The 24162-nt window shown below is 43.9% G+C and overlaps 1 protein-coding gene across 1 annotated transcript in view; it reads left to right on the top strand.

Annotated features, from left to right (window-relative positions):
* LOC115096660 (protein-glutamine gamma-glutamyltransferase E-like) overlaps nt 1–24162 on the top strand; it is a 53268-nt gene that overhangs the window by 24543 nt on the left and 4563 nt on the right. Inside the window, exons 5-12 of the mRNA XM_029611611.1 lie at nt 1876–2004; nt 3106–3277; nt 3490–3622; nt 6011–6114; nt 6233–6475; nt 10101–10409; nt 11510–11667; nt 12657–12790. Of these exons, the coding sequence (XP_029467471.1) occupies nt 1876–2004; nt 3106–3277; nt 3490–3622; nt 6011–6114; nt 6233–6475; nt 10101–10409; nt 11510–11667; nt 12657–12790 (1382 nt within the window). The remainder of the gene's footprint in view (nt 1–1875; nt 2005–3105; nt 3278–3489; nt 3623–6010; nt 6115–6232; nt 6476–10100; nt 10410–11509; nt 11668–12656; nt 12791–24162) is intronic.

Here is a 24162-nt window from a genome sequence, read left to right as displayed (position 1 = left end):
GTGGTAGCTCCTAATATGGAACCTAACATCGTGTAACTACAGCAACGGTTATTTTTCCCTATATGCAGCACCTTGCACTTGTCCACATTAAATTTCATCTGCCATTTGGATGCCCAATCTTCAAGTCTTGCAAGGTCCTCCTGCAATGTATCACAGTCTGCTTGTGATTTAACTACTCTGAATAATTTTGTATCATCTGCAAATTTGATAACCTCACTCATCGTATTCCTTTCCAGATCATTTATATATATATTGAAAAGCACCGGTCCAAGTATAGATCCCTGAGGCACTCCACTGTTTACCCTTTTCCACTGAGAAAATTGACCATTTAATCCTACTCTCTGTTTCCTGTCTTTTAACCAGCTTGTAATCCACGAAAGGACATCGCCTCCTATCCCATGACTTTTTAGTTTTCGTAGAAGCCTCTCATGAGGGACTTTGTCAAACGCCTTCTGAAAATCCAAATACACTACATCTACTGGTTCACCTTCATCCACATGTTTATTAACCCCTTCAAAAAAATGAAGCAGATTTGTTAGGCAAGACTTCCCTTGCGTAAATCCATGTTGACTATGTTCCATTAAATCATGTCTTTCTATATGCTTTACAATTTTGTTCCTGAGAATAGTTTCCACTATTTTTCCCGGCACTGAAGTCAGGCTCACTGGTCTATAGTTACCTGGATCGCCCCTGGAGCCTTTTTTAAATATTGGGGGTTACATTGGCCACCCTCCAGTCTTCAGGTACAATGGATGATTTTAATGATAGGTTACAAATTTTAACTAATAGATCAGAAATTTCATTTTTGAGTTCCTTCAGAACCCTAGGATGCATACCATCCGGTCCAGGTGATTAGCTACTCTTTAGTTTGTCAATCTGGCCTACTACATCTTCCAGGTTCACAGTGATTTCGTTCAGTTCGTCTGACTCATCACCCCTGAAAACCATCTCCGGAACTGGTATCTCCCCAACATCCTCATTTGTAAACACGGAGGCAAAGAATTCATTTAGTCTTTCTGCAATGGCCTTATCTTCCCTAAGAGCCCCTTTAACCCCTCTGTCATCTAATGGTCCAACCGACTCCCTCACAGGTTTCTTGCTTTGGATATATTTAAAAAAGTTTTTATTATGAGTTTTTGCCTCTATGGCTAATTTCATTTCAAATTCTCTCTTCGCCTGTCTTATCAATGTTTTACACTTAGCTTGACAATGCTTATGTTTTATCCTATTTTCTTCAGATGGATCCTTCTTCCAGTTTTTGAAGGATGTTTTTTTAGCTAAAATAGCCTCTTTCACCTCACCTTTTAACCATGATGGTAATCGTTTTTCCTTCTTTCCACCTTTCTTAATGCGCGGAATACATATGGACTGCGCCTCTAGGATTGTATTTTTAAACAATGTCCATGCCTGTTGAACACTTTTAACCTTTGCAGCTGCACCTTTCAGGTTTTTTTTCTAACTATTTTTCTCATTTTATCAAAGTTTCCCTTTTTAAAATTTAGTGTTAGAGCTGCAGATTTACTTATTGTCCCCCTTCCAGTTATTAGTTTAAATTTGATCATGTTATGATCACTGTTGCCAAGTGGCCCCACCACCGTTACTTCTCTCACCAAATCTTGCGTTCCACTAAGAATTAAATCTTATTCTCTACTAATAATGCAAACATATTACATTGCTAAGCTGTTGCCAAGAATGAAAATTGTATTGACTGGAAAGCCTGTCATGGCCAATCAAATTGATTGTTAAAACAAGATCATTCTCATATGTAAAACAGAGAGAAGCAACAGGCTTGTAAGCATTCATTGTTATCTGACAGTGGAGTCACAGATTTTCTTCGTTTCAGGTGATCTGCAATGTTTTACTTTGTTTCCATAGTTTGAAGCCGGCGTGCTGACTACCACTCTTAAAATGTTGAATAGCAACTTACAGTATCGACGGGATCCAGCTGCGGATGTGGCCAAGAGGAATGACCCTAAATATGTGTGCAGAGTGCTCAGCGCCATGGTAAGGAAAGCATTCAAAGCCCATCTGAAAAAACTGCGTTTTAGAGAATGATTAAGACATTTAACTTAAAACAGTTAAAATCAAATTTTAACAAAAATGTGAAGAGTATTTTGTGACCCAAAGGAAATCCATACAACCTCCGCCATACAATTTTCCCTCACGAAAGAGGATGGCACAGAGCTGAATCACAGGCGACGTAGTCTGCAGACAAGATGATAACTTTGAAACCAGCGTGCATGTGCATATTTTGTGTGCATATGTCAGCCTGCATCCAGGGACGTGGCCATTTTATAACATACGCACGCATATTTCCACGTGTTACCTAATGGCCTGGCCATGTGCACGTGCCCGCCAAACTTTAAGCGGGCGCGTGAATGTGTGCGCAAACCCTGCTTCTCTACTGCATAAATTGGGAGATGTTCAAAGGGGTGCGGGATGTTGTTATTCCCAGTTTTACCAGTTCATCCCCAGTTTGCCCAATTAAGAGAGAGACCCTCCAAATCCCCCCTAGTTTAATAGCCTTCACTCCTCCCAGTTATCCCTGATCCTTAAAACCTGCAGATCTTCCTGTTTTTTTCTTCTTTCTTCTTTTTTTTAACTTGCACATCATCCAAGCAGAAGTAAAATTACACCGCAGGGGATCTCTCGGCACGTGCTGGGTCGCGTCAGTATTTACGCGCACATCTCAGGTTCACGCCCATGCCCCGGCCCAGACCACTCCACCGCCCCTTGCTCAAAACCTCCGAGATGCACTCGCTCCGGGAGATACACGCTTATTCTGGCGCCTTTTAAAATCCACTTGGCGAATGCGAGCCTGATATATTCGTGCATCCCCTAATTAATGCGTGCGTCTGGCTTTTAAAATTCACCTTTATGAATCTTTAGCGCAAAGTTTTTGTACACCAGAGTTAAAGGCCCCTGCAAGTGGTATAGGCCAGGATACCGTGTCCAGATGTTTTTGTGCTAAGAGCATTTTCTCAAGGGAGTCCACATCATTCCTAATGGAAGTTTAAGGGATGTTTTAATTTAGATGGCGAACACAAGTATGTAGTTTGCTTACCTAAACCAAGTTACGATTATGTCTTTTTTTTTTTATTTAAGGTTAATGCCAATGATGACAGTGGGGTAGTACTGGGAAGATGGGATGGAGACTACAGTGATGGTGTCGGTCCATCCACCTGGAACGGAAGCGTTGCCATCCTCAAAAAGTGGAATTCATCAGGACCGGTCAAATATGGACAGTGCTGGGTCTTTGCAGGGGTGCTATGCACAGGTATATGTCAAGGACAACATCACCACTTGTTAATTTATAAAACTAGAAAAAAAACTTTTTTGAGACGTGTGAATATATTAATTGCTTGAAAATGTGGTAGAAAACAACATTTTATATTGCTCAGATCATTTTCCCAGGTGCTTAAAATAAGAGTTATGGGTGCTTTGACTTTCTATAAATTCATTAACTTTGTTATGTATCATTTTATGTAGTCCTGCGTACTTTAGGAATTCCAACACGGATGATCACAAACTTTGAGTCTGCCCACGATACGGATGGAAACCTGATTGTTGATCAATATTATAATCCAGATAAAAAAACCTGGGAAGGCAGTGACAGTGTGTGGTAAATATCACGATTCCTACATTTATCTGAAGAGCTAAAGATGGTCCTGAAAGTGTCTGAAAATCTGTAGCCCCCTTTGATGGGGAGGTTGGATTCTTGCAATCCGAAAACAATTCAGATAGTAAAGACAAAACCAGGTTCCCTGCTGGCCAAGAGAGTGCATGTCACATCTGGAGAGAACCAGGTGGCTCCCAGGGATCCTGCGCACTCCATTTGTCCCTATGGGCAGAATGGAGACCAGGGGAATTTTCACTCCCAGCCAGGGAAGGAAATTCTGCTCTTTCTAACATACTTGTCTCTCCTGAAAAGATGGGGGGGGCGGGGTCTGGTGGAAGAATTTCACTAGGTCCATGCAAAGGTCTCATCGTCAGCTCGGAGAATGCCTCACATTAAAGTTTTATGATCTGCAGATTGTGAGCACTGTGATTTTTGGTAATGATTACCAGTATTACAATTCACTTCCCAAGTGGATTACAGATTAGAATCCACTGATCACAAAATCATGGATTGCTTTCTCTCATGGGGAGCATATTCTTCACGAATGGAGTCAGTCAAAACCATTATTTATATTTACTGACTTTTACCTATAAATTCCCAAGAAATTCACATAGGAATTATAAATATATTTTTGCTAGTCAGGATTTTCAGGGATGGTTATATGTTTCATGTAAATGCTGATCTCATTGTTATGAAAAGGTCCAATTTAGTTATCTATAGTTTTCAACTCCTGCACAAGAGTTGTTCAGAGCTCAATCATAGCACCTATCATATAAGCAGAAGGAACAAATCTCATGGTCAGACTGGGATTCTAATTGCCCACTACTACCAACATCCTCCAAGTATGCACAGCTGTCCCTTTTGTCTGGCCATGTAGTCTGGCATTAGAGCCCAAGCCTGGAGACACTTGGATACAATGGCCATCCGTTCTACTCCCCCTGCCATGTATGAGCAAGCTTACTTAGCCTTCTGGTGCTCAAACCTGCAAGGCCTTTGGATCTGTCACCTTGCAAAGGCGCCCCTGTGCCTATGCCTGGCATAGGCACAGGGGCGCACCAGGAGGCTCACGGAGCATGGACAGTCTCATCCCCTTCTGAGTTTTCCGCATGGGGTGGCAGGCAGAGCAATCAAATATTTAAGGCCTTTATGATTTTCTCTCTTCTCTGGGGGGGGGGGGGGGGGCTTCTGCACACCAGTCCAGTTGAAATGCAAAGCACCACACTGCACACAGAAGTAATTGTTCAAAAGTAAGTCTCCCACTGATCACTTGAAGGCAGGACATACAAAGTCCAATACTGTTTGCATCAATGGCTGACGCACTAGACAGTTCAGAAACAACAAAGCACAGAAAATAATTTCAGACTCTCCCAGTAAAAAATATGATGCACAGCCTGGCAGGTAAACTCCCAGGAGAAGGAAACTACCTTTCTTGGCTCCACCCAGTACCTGTTCTGGATGCAGCCTTCCTTCTGTCTCTTTCAATTGCCACCTCCTTGCAGCAACGGAGTCCCTGGCTGATCACTTTTTTTTTTCAGTTAGCGACTCTTCAAGGCCTTCCCTTGTTGGGCAGTGGTCTTACTGAACTCCCCTAAAGGGCAATCGCCTTACGCTCCTCTGTCTCTCTGAAGCAATCCTTGGGCCTTCAGAACTTGGCACCTCTTAGGAATCACTCTCAGGCACCCCAAGACACTTCCTCCTTCCTTTGAAAGCCTGAGCAGCCCTGGCCTTGGGACCCCCAGCCACTTTCCTGGGCCGGGAACATTTCTTCTTCACAGTACCTCTCTGTTGACAGTGCCTTTATGTTTGGAAAAGCGCTCCCTTGGAGGGAAAAGACCCCCTCCCCCCCCTCCAGCACCATTCAGTGACCAGGAGATATCTTCAGTCATCAGAATGCAGACAAACTCCCTCAGACTAACTCTGCTCTCACTTTGGCACTGGAGTTTTGCTGAGCCTAAGACACCTCCCACTGGGGCGTGTCAAACTTCTCTAAACATGCATCTCTGCTCAGACATCACTACCGGTATGCCAGATCTGTTGGGGCCGCTATAGCCATGCTCGTAGCATAATTCTTTGGTTATCTTGCACAATGCTGCAGTAACGGGCTATGGAACTTACTGGGCCTGTAAAATGTACCCGTCCAGCTATAAAAAGAGACAGGGAGAGCTCTCATCTTTGAATACGTTGCCAAACATTTTAGAGGAGAATGAAGGTCTCACCTTCATTCTTTCAGTGAAATGCATGGAAACTATAATACACATGGAGGTCTAAAACATCAAGAATTGTAGAAAAGTTGCCATGCACACAATCCTCTAACGTTGCCTTAGCTCCTAAAAGAGGTTAGGCAGAACTAGGATTCTTTTATAAACAGCTGTTGTTAATTCTCAATGACAGGAACTTCCATGTCTGGAATGAGTGTTGGTTCACCCGTCCTGACCTAGGAGCCAAATACAACGGCTGGCAGGTAGTGGATGCTACTCCTCAGGAGCCGAGTGGAGGTAACAAAGTGTGAAACAGTGAGGAGAGAGAGAGAGAGCTGGCAGAAGTTCCTGCTGCAGCGGAATAGGCTTGGATTGGTTGCTACCGGTGCCTACTTTGGTCTTCTCTATTTCTTAGGGATATATCGCCTGGGTCCTGCTTCACTGTTTGCCATTAAGGAAGGAGATGTGGATCTGGATTATGATGGGACATTCGTGTATGCAGAAACAAATGCTGACAAAGCTCAGTGGCTTGTCTACGATGATGGGACTTCAAAGAAGATTTACTCGGATACTAAATCAGTTGGTCAGAAGACCAGCACAAAGGCTGTGGGCAGCTTTAGTCGTGTAGATGTCACAAATAACTACAAATATCCAGAGGGTAAGGAAATTTTTTTTTTTTTTTATATTCAAGATTTTTATTGAACCAACAAGCATGTACAATCCAAACTTCACATGCAAGTGTACACATATTATGCACTCGTAAATGGAATTAACACAGGGAACAGCCTGTACCTAATATGGTAAACAGTAACATAGTACAACATAATCCATACAGGCCTTCCCCTCCCACCGTCTATACATGGTTCATTTGACTATTATACCCATCCCCCCCCCTCCCCCCGTTGCTTCACATGTACACAAAGACAAAGATCAAGGAGATAATCAAATGAGGCATATGCCAGAAGAATGCAAGAAATCAACTCAATATATCCTGGACCGACAGATCGAGATTTGAGCCATTCCGGGGTCAAAACACTATTCAGGTCCCCATTGCCCCCGACACCTTGGTATACCATTTTTGGTAGGGAAGCCAAGTTCGCTCGAAGTGGGACACTCTCTTATTTTTATAAGCTGTAATATGAGATAACCTATAAATCTTCCGGACTTTACTCTGAATGTCCTCGATTGTAGGAGGGGAAGGGGATTTCCACAATCGCGCTCTCTCACAGCGGCTGGCTGTGAAGACATACTGGGCTAACTGATTAGATGGCTGCGACATTCCAGAAATCGCCTGACCCAATAGCCCAGATGCAGGAGTGAAAACAGGCATGCCAGGAAAGATTGCACGGAGCCATTGATGCACCTGCCCCCAAACCCCCTGGACATGGGAGCAGGCCCACCACATGTGGAAAAATGTGCCTTCCTCCGCACAGCCTCGCCAACATGTATCTGGATAAAGAGGAGTATATTTATGTAATTGGGAAGGACACCTGTACCATCGATATAGCAGCTTATAGGAGTTTTCAATAAGAGAAGCCGCAATATATCCCCTGCCGAGCCGCTGAAATATCGATTTCCAAGTTTGGGGGGACCAGCTAACCTGGAGGTCCTGCTCCCAAGCCCTCTGGAATGGGAAAATAGTGGTATCCTGCAACCCTAACATTCGATACAGCCGGGATAAAATTCGAGTACAACCATGCGCCCTTTCACACAGTTTTTCAAAATCCGACTCACCCTGGACCAAATGTGTAGCAAGTAGGTTAGACTTAGCAAAGTGCACTAATTGAGCATAGGAGTACCTGGCCGACTCCGGTAAGTCATAAACCCGCTGGAGATCAGCAAAAGGGCGTAAAGAGGAGGAGCCCCAAACATGCTTTTCTGTACACCCTCCGACTTACTATCATCATCATGACGATATTAAGTCAGAGGCCCCCAAAATAAAAAAAAATTTAAAAATCTTAAAAAAAAAAAAATCTGCCCGCAGCCCGCATGTTGGAAAACAGAGACTCAATTTTGCCGGTGTTCATTTTCCGAACCCGTGGCTGTCAGCGAGTTCGACAACCGACACCGGTAAAATTAAGCATCAACTATCAAACCCGCTGACAGCCACCGCTTCCGCCAATAAGGAAGCGCTAGGGTCGCGCTAGTGTCCCTAGCACCTCCTTATTAGCACACGCCCTCATTTGAATACAAAATCGCGTGCCCAGGAGAGTGGCCTGGGCACACGTCGGGAGAGTGGGCGCTCGCCTCGGAGCGCCGGCTCTCCTGCGTACTTTACTGCATCGGCCCAATTAATCTTTGTTTGCTTTTAAAATGAAATAACAGTGTAACAGTGAGTCAAGCAGATCTGAATGGATGAACAACCAAAGACTTCTCTTTTTAAATTATAAGTCATGATAAAGGTAGTCCTTTCTTATCTATCAGCTAGTGTGTAAAAACCCTCATCTTATATAAGAGCCTCTTATGTTCAAATTAATGATATCATTTCATAACTGACCATTTGGGTTAAGATGACAAAATCTTCCACATTTTAAATAGGTTTTCCTATTAACCTACCCTCATGATCAAAAATATATTAGTGGAACTTGATGACATCACTTGCCTTCTAAGGATGCTTCCTTTCGCATTCTGACATCCAAATGCACAGAACAACTCTTTCAGTGATAAGATAGTCTCCTGAAGCCCCATGAATTTATAAAATAGGCCAGGGGTAGGCAACTCCAGTACTCCAGTGCTAGAAACTGGTCTGGTTTTTCAGGATATCCACAATGAATATGCATGATATAGATTTTGCATACAATGGAGGCAGTGCATGCACACCTCTCCCATGCATTTTCATTGTGGATATCCTAAGGCAGTGTTCTATAACAATAAACCTCAGGGAGCAATAATCGCAGACTTCAGAAGAAATGGGGATTTCTGTAGATGCTGCATACCCACATTTTTAAAATGTTTTGGGAGAGTGGTGTGCTGAGCAATTGTGAGGGCTGGGGCTAGACATAGTGGGTGGGGGGGGGGGGGAGCAAATGCTGTTCCTACTCTTTTTTATCCTTTTTGGGAAAGTGCATGTTGGAATATACTGAAAGCAGATTACTTTGACAAAACCAAAAAACGTAATCGGAGAAAGCGCAAGTGCTGTAAAAACAGTAAGCGCTAATTTTTAGCACCCTTTTGGAAATCCCCTAATTAATTCAACAATAAACACCAAAATGTATATGTTATGAATATGAATGCCAAAGGTCAGAAGCCCTAGTTATAACACTGTTTTAATTCTAGTTCACTTTACCTTCTAATTCCCTGAATAGATCAGTCAGTCGGGAACCTTGAATAGTAATTTACATTTGCAAAATGGTATTTTCAGCAAGTGAACATCAACAGATGCATGCTGGGTAATGTTCGGTAAATTGATATATCTGAAGACAGCTGATAATGTTTTGCATAAAACAGTTTACTAAAACAGGATTATTATTCTTTCTACCTTAAATACATATTTTTGTTTCTTTACCGTACAGAAATGGAATTATACTGTGTTACCTTGAAAGTAGTTGGACAAGCATACTGTAAAATTCCAATGATGTCAGCTATCTGATAACATCACTCAGGTTTACCTAGTTAACTTGCAGAAAAACCAGTTGAAATCAACAGGGAGAGTGAGTGCAATAAAAACTTTATAATACTGACATCTTGTGGTGATTGCTGATATTGTAGCCTCTGATTAATCCATTCTATGGACAACCATCAGCTTTTTACCAAACACAGACAAATAGTACACCAAAAATAATTTTTTGCCATTTTGAATTTGACATTGATATGGAAAAGCTTCTCCCCATTGCACATCTACAGCTTAAGAGCTTTCCAATGAGGTATGGCTGAGTGAAATTAGATAAAAATATAAGAGGAGTTAATCAGAAGAACAGACAGAGATTAGCAAAGGTTAATAGACAGACATAGAATATCCATTTATGGAATGGCTACAGTAGACAATACAATAGATATCAGTTTTGCAATTCTTTGTAATCATGAAATCTTAGATAAATGAAGGAATACACAAGCCTCAAATCAGAGGCTTATCACAGACTTCATGGATTCTCTATTCAGGAATCATGAGAATATACACGAAAAATACCGAGGCATTCATCATAAAGTGAAAATCCTCTATGACTTTGTTTCATGCTTATTTATCCATTTCAGACAATATTGTACCTAGGAATACTGCACATCATGTCACAAAGACATAGCCTCAAGTTGATGCGCGTTGACCATCCCATTTCTCTTCTTGTCAGGTTCTCCTGAAGAAAGGCAGAGGTATCAGAAGGCTCGTGAAAAGTTGACCGGAGGTGAAATGGGTTTTAGTGCTATGTCACTTGCGAGACAAGAACCAGCACCAAAACCTACATTCTCTGGGAAGTTTGATACGATTGGACCCCTTGAAGTTGGCAAGGATATTGAATTCACACTGACTCTCAAGAATGATGTATCTGATACCAAGAATATAAAGATAACCCTAAATGTTTACTCCATAATATACACAAATGCCATAGTAAACGAGATCATGAACAGCATCCAGTCTGTTTCTCTTGGACCTAATGAAGGTAACTTTTCATATTATTTCAAAATATTTTCAGATTACATTGGCTAGATTTGGCTTTTTGGAGATGTAAATGTTATCCATCTTTGTAGCTCACTTGAATAAAGAGCATCTCTGACAAGGTTTGCTTCATGCTTCGTTATCTCGAATATATGGCAAAAATGTGTAAAACTAGCTTGCTTTTTCAGTAATTAATGCAATGAACAATTGAAAACTTAGCTTCTATAATTCATATTGTGTGTATACATGCATCACAATGATCAAATTAGAACCACTGCAGTAAGCAAAAGAGCACTTGGTTGCAATTTAGAGAGAGGCCCAATTACAATGTAAAACTCCAAACCCTTTCTATGCAACATTTATCCTAGCTACATGAGAAGTACACCAAACCTTCTTTGTCCCTTTCTGGAGGATGGCCACAATGTATTTTATTTGGCTTTAGCAGGATCCTTCATATCTTGGTTTTAAGTAACATGGGTTTGTGAATTGTTCACAAACCACAAACGTGAGATGTGCCAGAGACAAAAAGATCTGGGGCACGAAAGGAAGTGTTTCTAATCACATAATCCTAATCCACATCCTGTCTGACTGGATTTAGCAAAAGGCAGGAAAGAGAGAAAAAAAAAATGCCAAAAGGGGCAAAATTGTAAGAATTTTTATTTTAACAAATGACAGGATCGAGACAGGGATATGCATGGGATTGACTGTGTTTCCTGTCCTTTGCACCAGGAAGCACTCCAAGTACTGAGGGTGACCCAGGAAGTGCCAGCCTTCAGGAGGGCTGAAATGGGCAACCCCAACGACACTATTTTATTCAAGCAGGGAGAATGTCAAAGAGTAGAATAAAAGGGAGAAAAAAAAGGCACTGCACAACAGTCTCTGCCGTAGGCCAACAAGAATAGTAACTATTAAAAATATGCAATGGTACAGGTGAGGCTACACCACAGATGTAGACCAGGGAGCCACCCAGTTTCTGGCTCACACACAGCAGAAAAAATAGAAACAGAAGAACAAACCGAGAGTACTGTCTGCCCTTTACTTTTGTTCTGAAATGCTACTGTGCACGTAGATTTTTTTTTAATATTATAATATTGAATTTCCCAGAGAAACAGATCCCAGTGTTAGTGCCCTATGTGCAGTATGACAAGGCTCTGACAGAAGACAATATGATCAAAATATCTGCGATATGTGAGGATGATAAGGAGGGAAGACTGCTGGTAGAGAAAACTCTCGTCTTGAAGGTCCCTCCAGTAGTCATCACGGTAAGGGCAGCCTGCTCAGTGGAGAAGATGGAGAAGTGAAAACAAGCTTAGGCATGCAACTAGAGCTTAAGGCATCAAGTCTGTCACATGTGGCAGTGTAGGTGCATAACTGCCTTATTCCCTCCAGCACTTTGGATCCCAGCTGTGCGGCTACAGTATTGGATTTATCAGACCCCAGAGTCAGGCGGTGTAGTTGTCGGCTGACTTTGAAGAAGCAATATAAGTCCTTTTCCTTTTCCTTCCTGACTGAGAAACTGCTCATAGAGGAGCCGATTTCTGCTTTCTGAGGTTTGCTTGGAGGTCAATGCACTGCTTGCATGGCTGAGCGCATTTTGCACTGATTTATGGGTGAGACAAGAAACTCAACATTACTACAACATCTGTGCTTCATCAACACTGGAGATGTTGACCTTCAAGAGAAAGTGTGTGTGTGTGTGTGGTGGGGGGGGGGGGGGGGGGGAGAATGAAGCAGAAAGCGGATGACTCCCCTTCCAAGTAAGGCAATGCCTGCCTTATTTTGGAGGGTTGGCCTAGATACTACTATGGCTCTCTGTAATGGAACATCTATAAGTCAGTGGAGCAATCCTGAAGGATGTGACTTTTTCCCATAATTCCATTACATTTCAGAACCAAACCCCTCTTTTGTGACATAATCTGAATCAAATCATAGTAAAAGTGATGCACAAATCATTTTACTGAATCAGACCTTTTCAGAAAGTCATTTGTTACTTGCACCTGTCTCAGGATCTCCATTTATTTCTAAGATTGGACTACAGTTTAACTCAAGGTGGGAGATATAAGCATCATGAGATACGTGCATCATTTCGCTATCTTTCTTTCTTTAGAATACGATCGATAATCCAATGGGTCGCTGGATTGCAATTTTTGATTGGCCCATCTCTGTTATTGATATTTAAAAAAATATGAAAGGCAGAAAATGTTCTGAATACTCAGCAAGAGTTTTGGTTTGTTTTTTTTTGTCTCTGCAGTTAACTGGGCAGCCAGTGGAAGGCAAACCATTAACCGTGGACATAATGTTTAGCAATCCACTCAATGAGGATGTGACAGACTGCAAACTGGTGGTGGAAGGCAGTGGTCTGCTTAAAGACCAATTCATAATAAAGTAAGTGCAGTGTTTTTAGATGAAATCCTGCTCAGGATCCTGGCCAGACCTTCACCAAGCCTTTGTTGCTAGAATAGCCTGAGTGATCCATCCCATGTTTTGAGTTTCGGGGAAGACTGGAAGGCTAGGGGAGCAAGCCAGGGATAGATGTTTACCTCTAACGAAGCAAGCAAAGGGGCCAATGCAATACGGTGCACTCAGCCGAGGGCACTATATAACCCGCAGTTGGTCGTGGGTTGTGGAGGCCCTAACTAATCCCCTTATGCAATGAGGGGAGAAGCGCCTCGACAACCCGCATCCAACGCAAAGTGAAACTAATAGCGCTTATTACATGCAAATGCACATGAATGAGCCTATTAGCTATTCACTCCCAATGCAAGAAAAAAAAAATGTGTGTCCAGGATGCACATTGTAGCGATCAGAAATTAATGCCTGCCTAACTTAACTAAATTAACTTAAAAAAAAAAAGTTTAAAAAAAAACGCCAGCAGTCGGGTGCAGGAAACGGAGGCTCAACTGACAAGCAACTGTTTCCTGAACCCCCTGGCTGTGCGGCGTTTAGGGAAAACCGATAAACCTGGCGTCGGTTTTCCCAACCGACAGACGGCTGACACTGATCAGGTTCTCGTTAGCAAGGAGGCGCTAGGGGCGCATTAAGGGGTAGATTTTCAAACAAGGCGCGTTAGCGTACTTTTGTTGGCGCTCCAGGCGCAAACAAAAGTACGCGGGGTTTTAGTAGATACACGCGGAGCCGCGCGTATCCACTAAAATCCTGGATCGGCGCGCGCAAGGCTATGAATTCTGTATAGCCGGCGCGCGCCGAGCCGCGCTGCCTACCCCCGTTCCCTCCAAGGCCGCTCCGAAATCGGAGCGGCCTTGGAGGGAATCCTCTAACGCCCTCCCCTCATCTTCCCCTCCCTTCCTCTATCTAACCCACCCACCCGGCCCTGTCTACACCTCCCCCCCCTTACCTTTCTCCGGGGATTTACGCCTCCCGGAGGGAGAAGTAAATCCCCGCGCGCCAGCGGGCCTCTTGCGCGCCGGGCCGTGACCTGGGAGCGGGTACGGAGGGCGCGGCCACGCCCCCGGACCACCCCGGGCCGTAGCCATGCCCCCGTACCCGCCCCCAAAACGCTGCCGACACGCCCCCGAAACGTCGCGACGACCGGGCCCGTCCCCCGACACGCCCCCCTCAGAGAACCCCGGGACTTACGCGAGTCCCGGGGCTCTGCGCGCGCCGGTAGGCCTATGTAAAATAGGCTCACCGGCGCGCAGGGCCCTGCTCGCCTAAATCCGCCCGGTTTAGGGCGGATTTAGGCGAGCAGGGCTCTGAAAATCCGCCCCTAAGAAAGCAGGCGCCGACTGTTCAGCATTTGCTTTCTGCACATAATTATTGCATTGACCCCAAAGAGAGTAGAGTGTTGTGATTGAAATCAAGTAAGTCCTGCTGCCTGAGGGTGTGAAATCCATGTAATGCACACTGTAAACAAGGATACAACAGTAAATCTAGAAGAATCTTCTGCCTGCCACATCAGAGATACGCTATTGGTCCTATCGTTTTTTTTCTCATGGGGAAAGTAGAAAATTATTTTAAAAGTGTACCCCCGTATGATCAACAGTTATCAGAGATTTACATAAGTACGCTAATAAAATATGTAACCCCAACTCCGGGTGCGGACTGCTACCCGATGAGGCCATAAAAATATTTGTAGTTCTCGTGAACCTAGAAGATGTAGTAGGCCAGAAGTAGGAAGATGTAGTAGGCCAGATTGACAAATTAAATAGTAGCAAATCACCTAGACTGGAGGTTCTGAAGGAACTAAAAAATGAAATTTCAGATCTATTAGTTAAAATGTGTACCTATCATTAAAATCATCCATTGTACCTGAAGAATTGAGGGAAGCAAATGTAACCCCAATATTTAAAAAGGGCTCCAGGAGCATTCTGGGAAACTATAAACCAGTGACCCTGACTTCAGTGCTGGGAAAAATAATGGAAACTATTCTAAAGATCAAAATCACAGAGCATATAGAAAGACATGGCTTAATGGAACACAGCATAGATTTTCCCAAAAGAAGTCTTGCCTCACAAACCTGCTTCATTATTTTGAAGGGGTTAATAAACATGTGGATAAAGGTGAACTGGTAGATGTAGTGTATTTGGATTTTCAGGAGGTATTTGAGAAAGTCCCTCATGAAAGGCTTCTAAGAAAATAAAAAAAAAACATGGAGGAAATGTCCTTTCGTGGATTACAAACTGGTTAAAAGACAGGAAACAGAGTAGGATTAAATGGTCAATTTTCTCAGTGGAAAAGGGTAAACAGTGGACTGTGTCTCTGGGATCTGTACTTGGACTGGTGCTTTTCAATATATTATTTATACATGATCTGGAAAGGAATACAACGAGTGACATAATCAAATTATTCAGAGTAGTTAAATCACAAGCAGATTATGATAAATTGCTGGAGGACCTTGCGAGACTGGAAGATTGGGCATCCAAATGGCAGATGAAATTTAATGTGGGCAACTGCAAGGTGATGCATATAGGGAAAAATAACCCATGCTGAAGTTACACGATGTTAGGTTCCATATTAGGAACTACCACCTGGGGAAAAGATCTAGGCATCATAGTGGATATTAGGGATGTGAATCGTTTGACGATTTAAAAAATCGTCCGATATATTTTAAATCGTCAAAAATCGTTAGAGGCGCGATACGATAGGAATTCCCCTGATTTATCGTCAAAAATCGTAAATCGGGGGAAGGGGGAGGGGAAGGGGGAGGGCGGGAAAACCGGCACACTAGAACAACCCTAAAACCCACCCCGACCCTTTAAAATAAATCCCCCACCCTCCCGAACCCCCCCAAAATGTTTTAAATTACCTGGGGTCCAGTGGGGGGGGGTCCCGGTGTGATCTTCCACTCTCGGGCCACGGCTGCGTTAATAGAAATGGCGGCGCCATTTCTATTAACGCAGCCGTGGCCCGAGAGTGGAAGATCACACCGGGACCCCCCCCCCCCCACTGGACCCCAGGTAATTTAAAACATTTTGGGGGGGTTCGGGAGGGTGGGGGATTTATTTTAAAGGGTCGGGGTGGGTTTTAGGGTTGTTTTAGTGTGCCGGTTTTCCCGCCCTCCCCCGATATACGATTTAAACGATTTTAAAAAAAAAATAAAACCGCGACGATCAGATTCCCTCCCCCCAGCCAAAATCGATCGTTAAGACGATCGATCACACGATTCACATCTCTAGTGGATATACACTGACATCGTCGGCTCAGTGTGTTGTGGCAGTCAAAAAAGCAAACAAAATGTTAGGAAGGGAATGGTGAATAAAACGGAAAATGAAATAATGTCTCTGTATCGCTCCACGGTGAGACGCACCTTGACTGCTGTGTACAATTCTGGTCACTGCATCTCAAAAAAGATATAGTTGCACTGGAGAAGGCACAGAGAAGGGCAACCAAAATGATAAAGGGGATAGAACAGCTCTCCTATGAGGAATGGCTAAAGATGTTAGGGCTGTTCAGCTTGTAGAAGAGATGGCTGAAGGAAAATATGATAGAGGTCTTCATGAGAGATAATAGAAGGACTAAGGGGCACTCCATGAAGTTAGCAAGTAGCACATTTAAAACTAATCAGAGAAAATTATTTTTTACTCAATGCACAATTAAGTTCTAGAATGTTTGCCAGAGGGTGTGGTTAGTGCATTTAGTGTAGCTGGGTTTAAAAAGGCTTGAATAAGTTCTTGGAGGAGAAGTCCATTAACTGCTATTAATCAAGTTGACTTAGAGGATAGCCACTGCTATCCTCTAAATGAAGATGTGCTTCATTTTTGCATCTCGGGTCAGGCTACATGTCGGCCAACCCATGGAAAACTTCGTTTTCCATCGGGTCGGGTTTTTTTTTCTCGGCAATTTTTGCCAAAAAAACCAAAAACACCCAACCCTTAGAATTTAGTTATTTACAACCCCCCACCCTCCGGACCCCTCCAAAACTTGCCTAAAATCCGTGGTGGTCCAGCGCCAGCTGTCCATTGCTCCTACCATGTGACAAGGGCCGACCAATGGCTCGGTAGCCCCTGTCACATGGTATGGGCAAAGGGCCACCGGCGCCATTTTGTTTACTGGCTGCCGATGGCCTGAGAGCGGGAGATCGCTCCTGGGACCCCCGCTGGACCACCACAGATTTTAGGCAAGTTTTGGGGGGGTCCGGAGGGTAGGGGGGTTGTAAATAACTAAATTCTAAGGGTTGGGTGGGGTTTTTTTTAAAAAATAAAGATGCCCCTCCCCCCGTGCTAACACGAACAATGAAGTTTCCCCGAGGTTCGGGGAAAATCCTTCTCAGGGTTCGGGTCCCCCGACCCATGCCGAATTGGACTATTTCTTTGAAATAGTCCAATTTGGCAAAAACGATTGCACGTCTCTATTACTGACATCAGTAGCATGGGATCTACTTAGTGTTTGGGTACATACCAGGTACTTGTAGCCTGGATTGGCCACTGTTGGAAACAGGTTGCTGGGCTTGATGGACCCTTGGTCTGACCCAGTATGGCAATTTCTTATGTTGTTCTCGTGGGGACAGGAACCCTCCCAGGCTTGCTTCAACACTGACTCTTCCTTCTAGGGCCTGGGTTCTTGGTTGAGTTGGGGAGGGATGTGCTTCCCAAGGCCCCGAGTGCTAAGGGTGGCTTCCTTGTCTTATTTTATTATTTCTCTGGGGCAACCACTGTATGTCTGTCCCACAGTGTGCTGGATGTCCCAAAGAAACACTGGAGTCACTGGATTAGTGTCCAAATGAAGATTTACTGATGAAAATGATGAAAACTGGCCCAATCTTACTTCACAGCAGCACAATGAGTCCTCTTGTTACAATCTCCTCCTCAGTCTTTGCAGGAAGGTCAAACGCCAGCTAAATGAGTTCCTACCCTACAGAGCTTGGAAAAATAGGATCCCCAGGTGGGCAAGGTGTCCTTTTGATGGGCAGATCCACCCCCTCCAACTGGCAAGGATATTTTGTTACAGTCTCTGCACGAAGAGATAAAGTCCTCTCTCTTGCCAGGATTTGGAAACACTGGTTTGCCTTTACTCACAGTTTGTTGGATAAGTTACTGTTGCAGTCCTTGTTCTCTTCTTTCTTTTTGGATTCCCCGATGGGAGGAACCCCCCGGGCGCAGGACTCTTAAGGCTCCCAGCAGGACAGGAGGGCAGTCAGAACTTCTGACCTGGATCTTGAAATTAGGTTTACAAAATTCAGGAAAACTCTGGGGTGCCTCCCAGCGGATCACTACGCCCCCCTTCTACAATGGGCTCATAACAGAGGGCAGTTCTTCCTTAACCTGCCCAGGCCCAAACCCAGGGTTCCCCATTCCCTGAGCCAGGCTCTGCACAGGCTCCAGAGAGGCCCCAATACTTAAAGTGTAACGTTTCCAAAAACAAATGACCCAGAGGGGAATAACCCAACCAGACAGGTTGGGCACTGGAAAGGAACCGCTCCCGACCCTGGCCCGGGACCACCTAGCAGGCCTTGCCTGGCTGAAACCGGCTGGGCCCGTAAAATAAAAATCTAACGCCTCTCCACCTTCTGTACTTTGTGCCAAACCCAAAGGACTGCCTCCCGAGCTGTAGCAGGGGCGCAGTTATATAAAGTAATACAAGTGGGATGGCCATGGCAAACCCCGCAGAAGGAGGGGACTGCATCTGCATTGACACTCCCAAATCCACCCTCCTCTGACCAGCTGATATTCAGTCCGATACTGTAAAACCGCGGGAGAGCGGACGAACGCCCGCTCTCCCGGCGCACCCACCGGCCCTTGGCCGGTGCGAGCGATCCAGTATGCAAATTAGGCGACGCGGTGCAAACGAGGGAAAGGAGGCGCTAGGGACACTAGCGCGTCCCTAGCGCCTCCTTATGGCCTGGAGCGGCGGCTGTCAGCGGGTTTGACAGCCGACACTCAATTTTGCCGGCGTCGGTTCTCGAGCCCGCTGACAGTCACGGGCTCGGAAACCGGACGCCGGCAAAATTGAGCGTCCGGTTTTCGGCCCGACAGCCACGGGCCAAATTCAAATGTATTTATTTATTTATTTATTACTTTTTTTTACTTTTGGGGACCTCCGACTTAATATCGCTATGATATTAAGTCGGAGGGTGCACAGAAAAGCAGTTTTTACTGCTTTTCTGTGCACTTTCCTGGCGCCGGAAGAAATTAGCGCCGACCTTTGGGTCGGCGCTAATTTCTTAGAGTAAAATGTGCGGCTTGGCTGCACATTTTACTTACTGTATCGTGCGGGAATACCTAATAGGGCCATCAACATGCATTTGCATGTTGAGGGCGCTATTAGGTGCCGCGGGTGGGCCGCGTGTTTTCCTCCCCTTACTGAATAAGGGGTAAGGGAAAACACGCGTCCAGAGCAGGCTGACAGTGCGCTCCGACGGAGCACACTTTACTGTATCGACCTGAAAGTCACCAAATGCCCAGGGCTTCCTGGTAGCCCGAGCAGTGCCTGGGTAACAAATACAAATGCAAACTACAATAGGAAAAAAAATAACTCAAAATGCCCATACCCATTAGGCCAGATAACAATACCGTCAATATATACTGAATACAACCCAGCCAGAAGAGACTCTCAAGCATCATCAAAGTACAGCTAGTAATTACCAAACGTTTGCCTAAATTGTAACAAAGAGGACTCCTTCATGAGCTCATCAGGAATTCCATAACTGAGGACCCGCCACCCCAAACGTACACTTTGCGAATGTGCATAATCTAGCAAGTTTCAAGGAAGGTACTTCTAATAGTGCAGGAGATGTTAAAGAATGGTTAGGGTGCTACATCCTTATTACTCTGTTATTGCACAACGGTGCAAGGCCATTAATAGCTCTGAAAATCAAAGTAAGGACCTTAAATAAGGAATTTGCCATTCAATAGGAAGGATTTGAAGTTAGTCAGAAATAGAGGTGATATGATCCCTAAGGGCAGCACTGGATATCATGCACACATCCTGGGCAAGTTGAAGGGCTCTCAGAGCATTTAGTGGAAATCCTAGTAATAAAGAATTGCAGAAATCCTTAGGTGTCAAAATTAAGGCCTGAGCCACCATTCTTAGATCACACATTTCTGGAAAAAGTTTCACCTTTCTAAGTTGTTCAATCTTCCAAAAAGCCGTTGTCTCCAAGTTTTTATCCTGACGATGGAACGGGAGTGCTGACTCGAGCACTGCCCCTACATTCCTGCACTGTGGCACTACAGACGTGAGCAGTTTGATATGATCAGCTGGACCCAATAAGCCACCGGAGGCAGTCTTTGAAACATACACTGTAAGGCTGGAGTATGACAAAGAGTTTCCAAAATCAGTGCAGTTTGAGACCCTCCTCCTCCTCCTCACACCCCCATCTGTGGCTCAAAGATGAGGCGGTATCAGAATCCAGCAAGAGAAATCAATAATATGCACACTGAGAGAACCAACAAATTCAGTTCAATGCTCAGCATCCTATCATTCGGATCCCAGGGCTCAGGAGATGGCACACACACAGGCAAGCGCCTACCCAAATGCCTGAGCTGCACCCGCACAGTTCTTGCCTGGGCATGAACCCTCTGACTGAAAATGAGGAGCAGTTTTCAACAAGCCAGGATTATGCACAAAGGGCACGGGCTGTCTCCCCCTGTGTATGTTTCACCAGTTTTCAAAGGAAAGCAATCTGCATTGTTTCCCTTTTAAAAACGAGCAGGTGCACCTTAAAAGCATCCATTCAGCTTCTGCCTGCTATCTGTGCAGTGGGTGGCAGGGAGAAGGCAAAATAGCACATGCACTATATTTCTCTTTCCTCCCCTCCCCCCTGCTAAACATGCTCACAGGAGCTCCTTCTTTTAATGTGTTTAAGATTGTGTATGCTATGGAGCCCGCATGTACTTTTAACTGCGTTTGAGGAGGGGCAAGTTTCAGTCAGGCCGTATTAATGCCTAAGTACCCAGGGAAATGCCTTGGAAAACTGCCTTCTGCATCCAACAATAGTCTAGTCTGGCTCTCTGGGCCTGAGAAGGACATTAGCGCATCCTACGCAGGGTTCCCGCCAAGATGCAAAGCATCCTGCCCGTCACTCTGATGCCTGAAGGCTCGTTAGTATTGCATAAATAGGAGAAAATAGTCTTTATAGGCTATGGATTATTTGGCAGACAATTATCTAGGTGCATGGGTGCCCAGCAAATACACTTAGAGGTGAATTTTCAAAAGTTGCATGTGTAAAAAATAGCACGTACGTGGGTAAAATAGCATATATGAGAGTATGTGCTATTTTAAAAACCTCAACATACACGCTGAAATCAGGGTCTGCATGCAAAATGTACACATGTAAAAAAGGGGCAGAACAAGGGCTTTCGAGAGAGGGGCCAATATTTAAAAGAATAAGTTGCTATTTTATAATCAAGCTACGTAGGTAAATTTGGCACCTTACTTGTGTACATTTACTCCTGCTCAGTATCAGGAGTAAGTGATTGCAAATATCTTAAAAGTGAAAAAATGACTGGGTGAAGTCTGGGTGAAATGGAGAGTCTTCAGGCTGAAGAGCCAGGAGGGTCTCCACGAGCTGCAGATGCATTGGGAAAACTGGTAGACTAATTAGTAAAACTGGTTATTTCATTGCTACATGCATGTTAAGAAATCTCCCGACGTACGTGTATCAAAGCCATCTTACAGGGGTTAAATGTTTTAAAATAACGCAAGTAAAATCTACTTGCATATCCCTTTAAAATTGCAAGTAAAGATACACACGTATATCATTTGTGCTCATTTATCCGATTAAATTTGACATAGACAAGTTCAAACTTACCCGGCTAAGTAGCGCATTTTTCAGACTTATCTGGCTAAATAGCGGCTTTGCTACTACTTGGCTGGATTAATTGAAACTTATCCGGATAAGTGCCACTACTTAGTCGGATAAGTTCAAACTTCTGCGACACCTCTTTTTTACTTAAGCAAGCATGTTTGTGCGTTTATGTACTCATATTTTATAACCTGTACACATCGTATCCTCGCGGGTCATAAAATACAGTAACCACTTTGCGCGTGCCCATAAACACATGTATATGTGTGTACACATGCAGATTTGAAAGTTATCCTACCTGGGGGTAGGTCTCAAAACTGCATGGGCAGGTGCAAAGCCCATGGGCACTTTTTATCTGTGGGTTTTACACCGCTCATATCTTCTTTTGAAAAATTGCCCAAGGAAAAGGTTCCCCCAGAAATCTGCACCTTCTTTCTCAGTACATATACTTTCCTTCAAATGCAATACGTGCAGCTTTGACATTGTCGCCTCCCCAGCCTGAACCCAACTGGGCAAACACTTCTACAAGAAATGCAGGTAAAAGTGCGCGTGTCCCAGAACACGGTGTGTCTTTTTACCCCGTTCAAAAGGGAGGGGGGGAATTTTCAAATAGCCCCTTCTATGACCCCACCCCCATAAGCAAGCATTTAGGTGGATAAATGGCTTTTCAGATCACAATCTCAAAGAGAGAATCCTGCCCTCTATACAGAGACATCCCCATCAGGAATGGCGAGGTCAGGGCAAGCCCCTAACCATTGTCATTTTTTCAGGAGTAGAGATCGGCCATGAGAAATCTGATCCATGTTAATTGGTATCTCAGAGACATGGTGGAAGAAGGACAACCAATGGGACAGTGCTATACCGGGGTACAAATTATATCACAATGACAGAAAGGAGCACCCGGGAGGTGGTATGGCACTTTATTTCCGGGATGGCATAGAGTCCAACAGGATAAACATCCTGCATGAGACTAAATGCACAGTCAAATTTTATGGGTAGAAATCCCTTGTGTGTTGGGGAAGACTATAGTGATAGGAGTATACTACCGTCCACCTGGTCAAGATGGTGAGATGGACAGTGAAATGCTAAGAGAAATTAGAGAAGCTAACCAAATTGGTAGTGCGGTAATAATGGGAGATTTCAATTACCCCAATATTGACTGGGTAATGTATCATCGGTACATGCTAGAGAGTTAAAGTTCCTGGATCGAATAAATGAAATTTTTATGGAGCAATTGGTTCAGGAACAAACAAGAGAGGGAGCAATTTTAGATCTAAAGGACAGGACTTGGTGAGATAGGTAACAGTGGTGGGGCTGCTTGGCAATTGTGATCATAATATGATCAAATTCAAATTAATGACTGGAAGGGAGACAGTAAGCAAATCCACAGCTCTCGTGCTAAATTTTCAAAAGGGAAATTTTGATAAAATGAGAAAAATAGTTGGAAAAAAACTGAAAGGAGCAGCTACAGAGGTAAAAAGTGTGCAAGAAGTGTGGTCATTGTTAAAATATTAATCACACCCAAAGGCCCTCCAACACAACACGTGTATTCCAGGAACCAAATTGTAAACAATATATAAAAAATGATGGCATACCTGGTATCTTTTTTATATAACTTATTCAAGCTGTCACACTACAAGAATGTATATAATTTTGTAGGACCACTACTCATAGGGTCAAGGTATTCTACCAGACTCTCTTTATGGTCTCAGGTCCATTTTACTTTATAAATATTTTTTTGTGATTTTTTTCTTTTATAAATATTTTCTTTCCAGCAAACTGATGAAAACTCCAAGGGTTCAAATAGTATGAATCCCGCGAATCAAAGTCAATTGGCGACAATGTCACTTTTTCAATCTAGATTCAAAAACGATTCAGCAGTGATACTCATCTGCGCAGTCCAACACGATCGCATTTTGGACCCCCACTATCAGGGTCCTGCTTCAGGGGAAAAATCCTTCACGCTTATTCCGTGACACTTCGAGGGCATTCATCAGACACATTCATAATCGCCAGCAGCTGTTTTAATCCAATAAAATAGACGCAGTCCCGATTTGGACTCGCCTTTCTTTCAAACACAGCAACCAACTGGATGCCTTTTAAAGTTCTCAAACCGGAAGTTCCTACGGCGTAGATGTTCTCAAACAGGTCAGACCCTGTTCCCAATCAGGTCATGTTAGCTCTTTACTTCCTCCATGTACTAGTCTTCTATCAGGTCGTACATCGACGTGAATCCGGAAGTGATATCACCTATTCAAAACAAGTTCCCCACCAGGTCGTCATAATCCAATCCTTCAGGATTCCCCAGTCTACCATCAGGTCCTCTTTTAAATCATGTTACAATCCAACACGATGAAGTCAATTTTAAGTGAAAAAATTATCGTTGTACATACACAGCAAATCTGTCCTAGAAATGTCCTAGAAATGTCCTAGAAATGTGCAGCTTCTGTGCTCTATTAGTCTAGATCGCAATAATTATTTGCAGTATTCCAGTTTTCACCCTATTAAACTTAAGGATGGGTTACCTATATCCCAATTTCTTCAATTACGGCGT

This window comes from Rhinatrema bivittatum, chromosome 8 (genome assembly GCF_901001135.1).
Source record: "Rhinatrema bivittatum chromosome 8, aRhiBiv1.1, whole genome shotgun sequence".
Taxonomy (NCBI): Eukaryota; Metazoa; Chordata; class Amphibia; order Gymnophiona; family Rhinatrematidae; genus Rhinatrema; species Rhinatrema bivittatum.
This window is presented reverse-complemented; position numbering and strand designations above follow the sequence as displayed.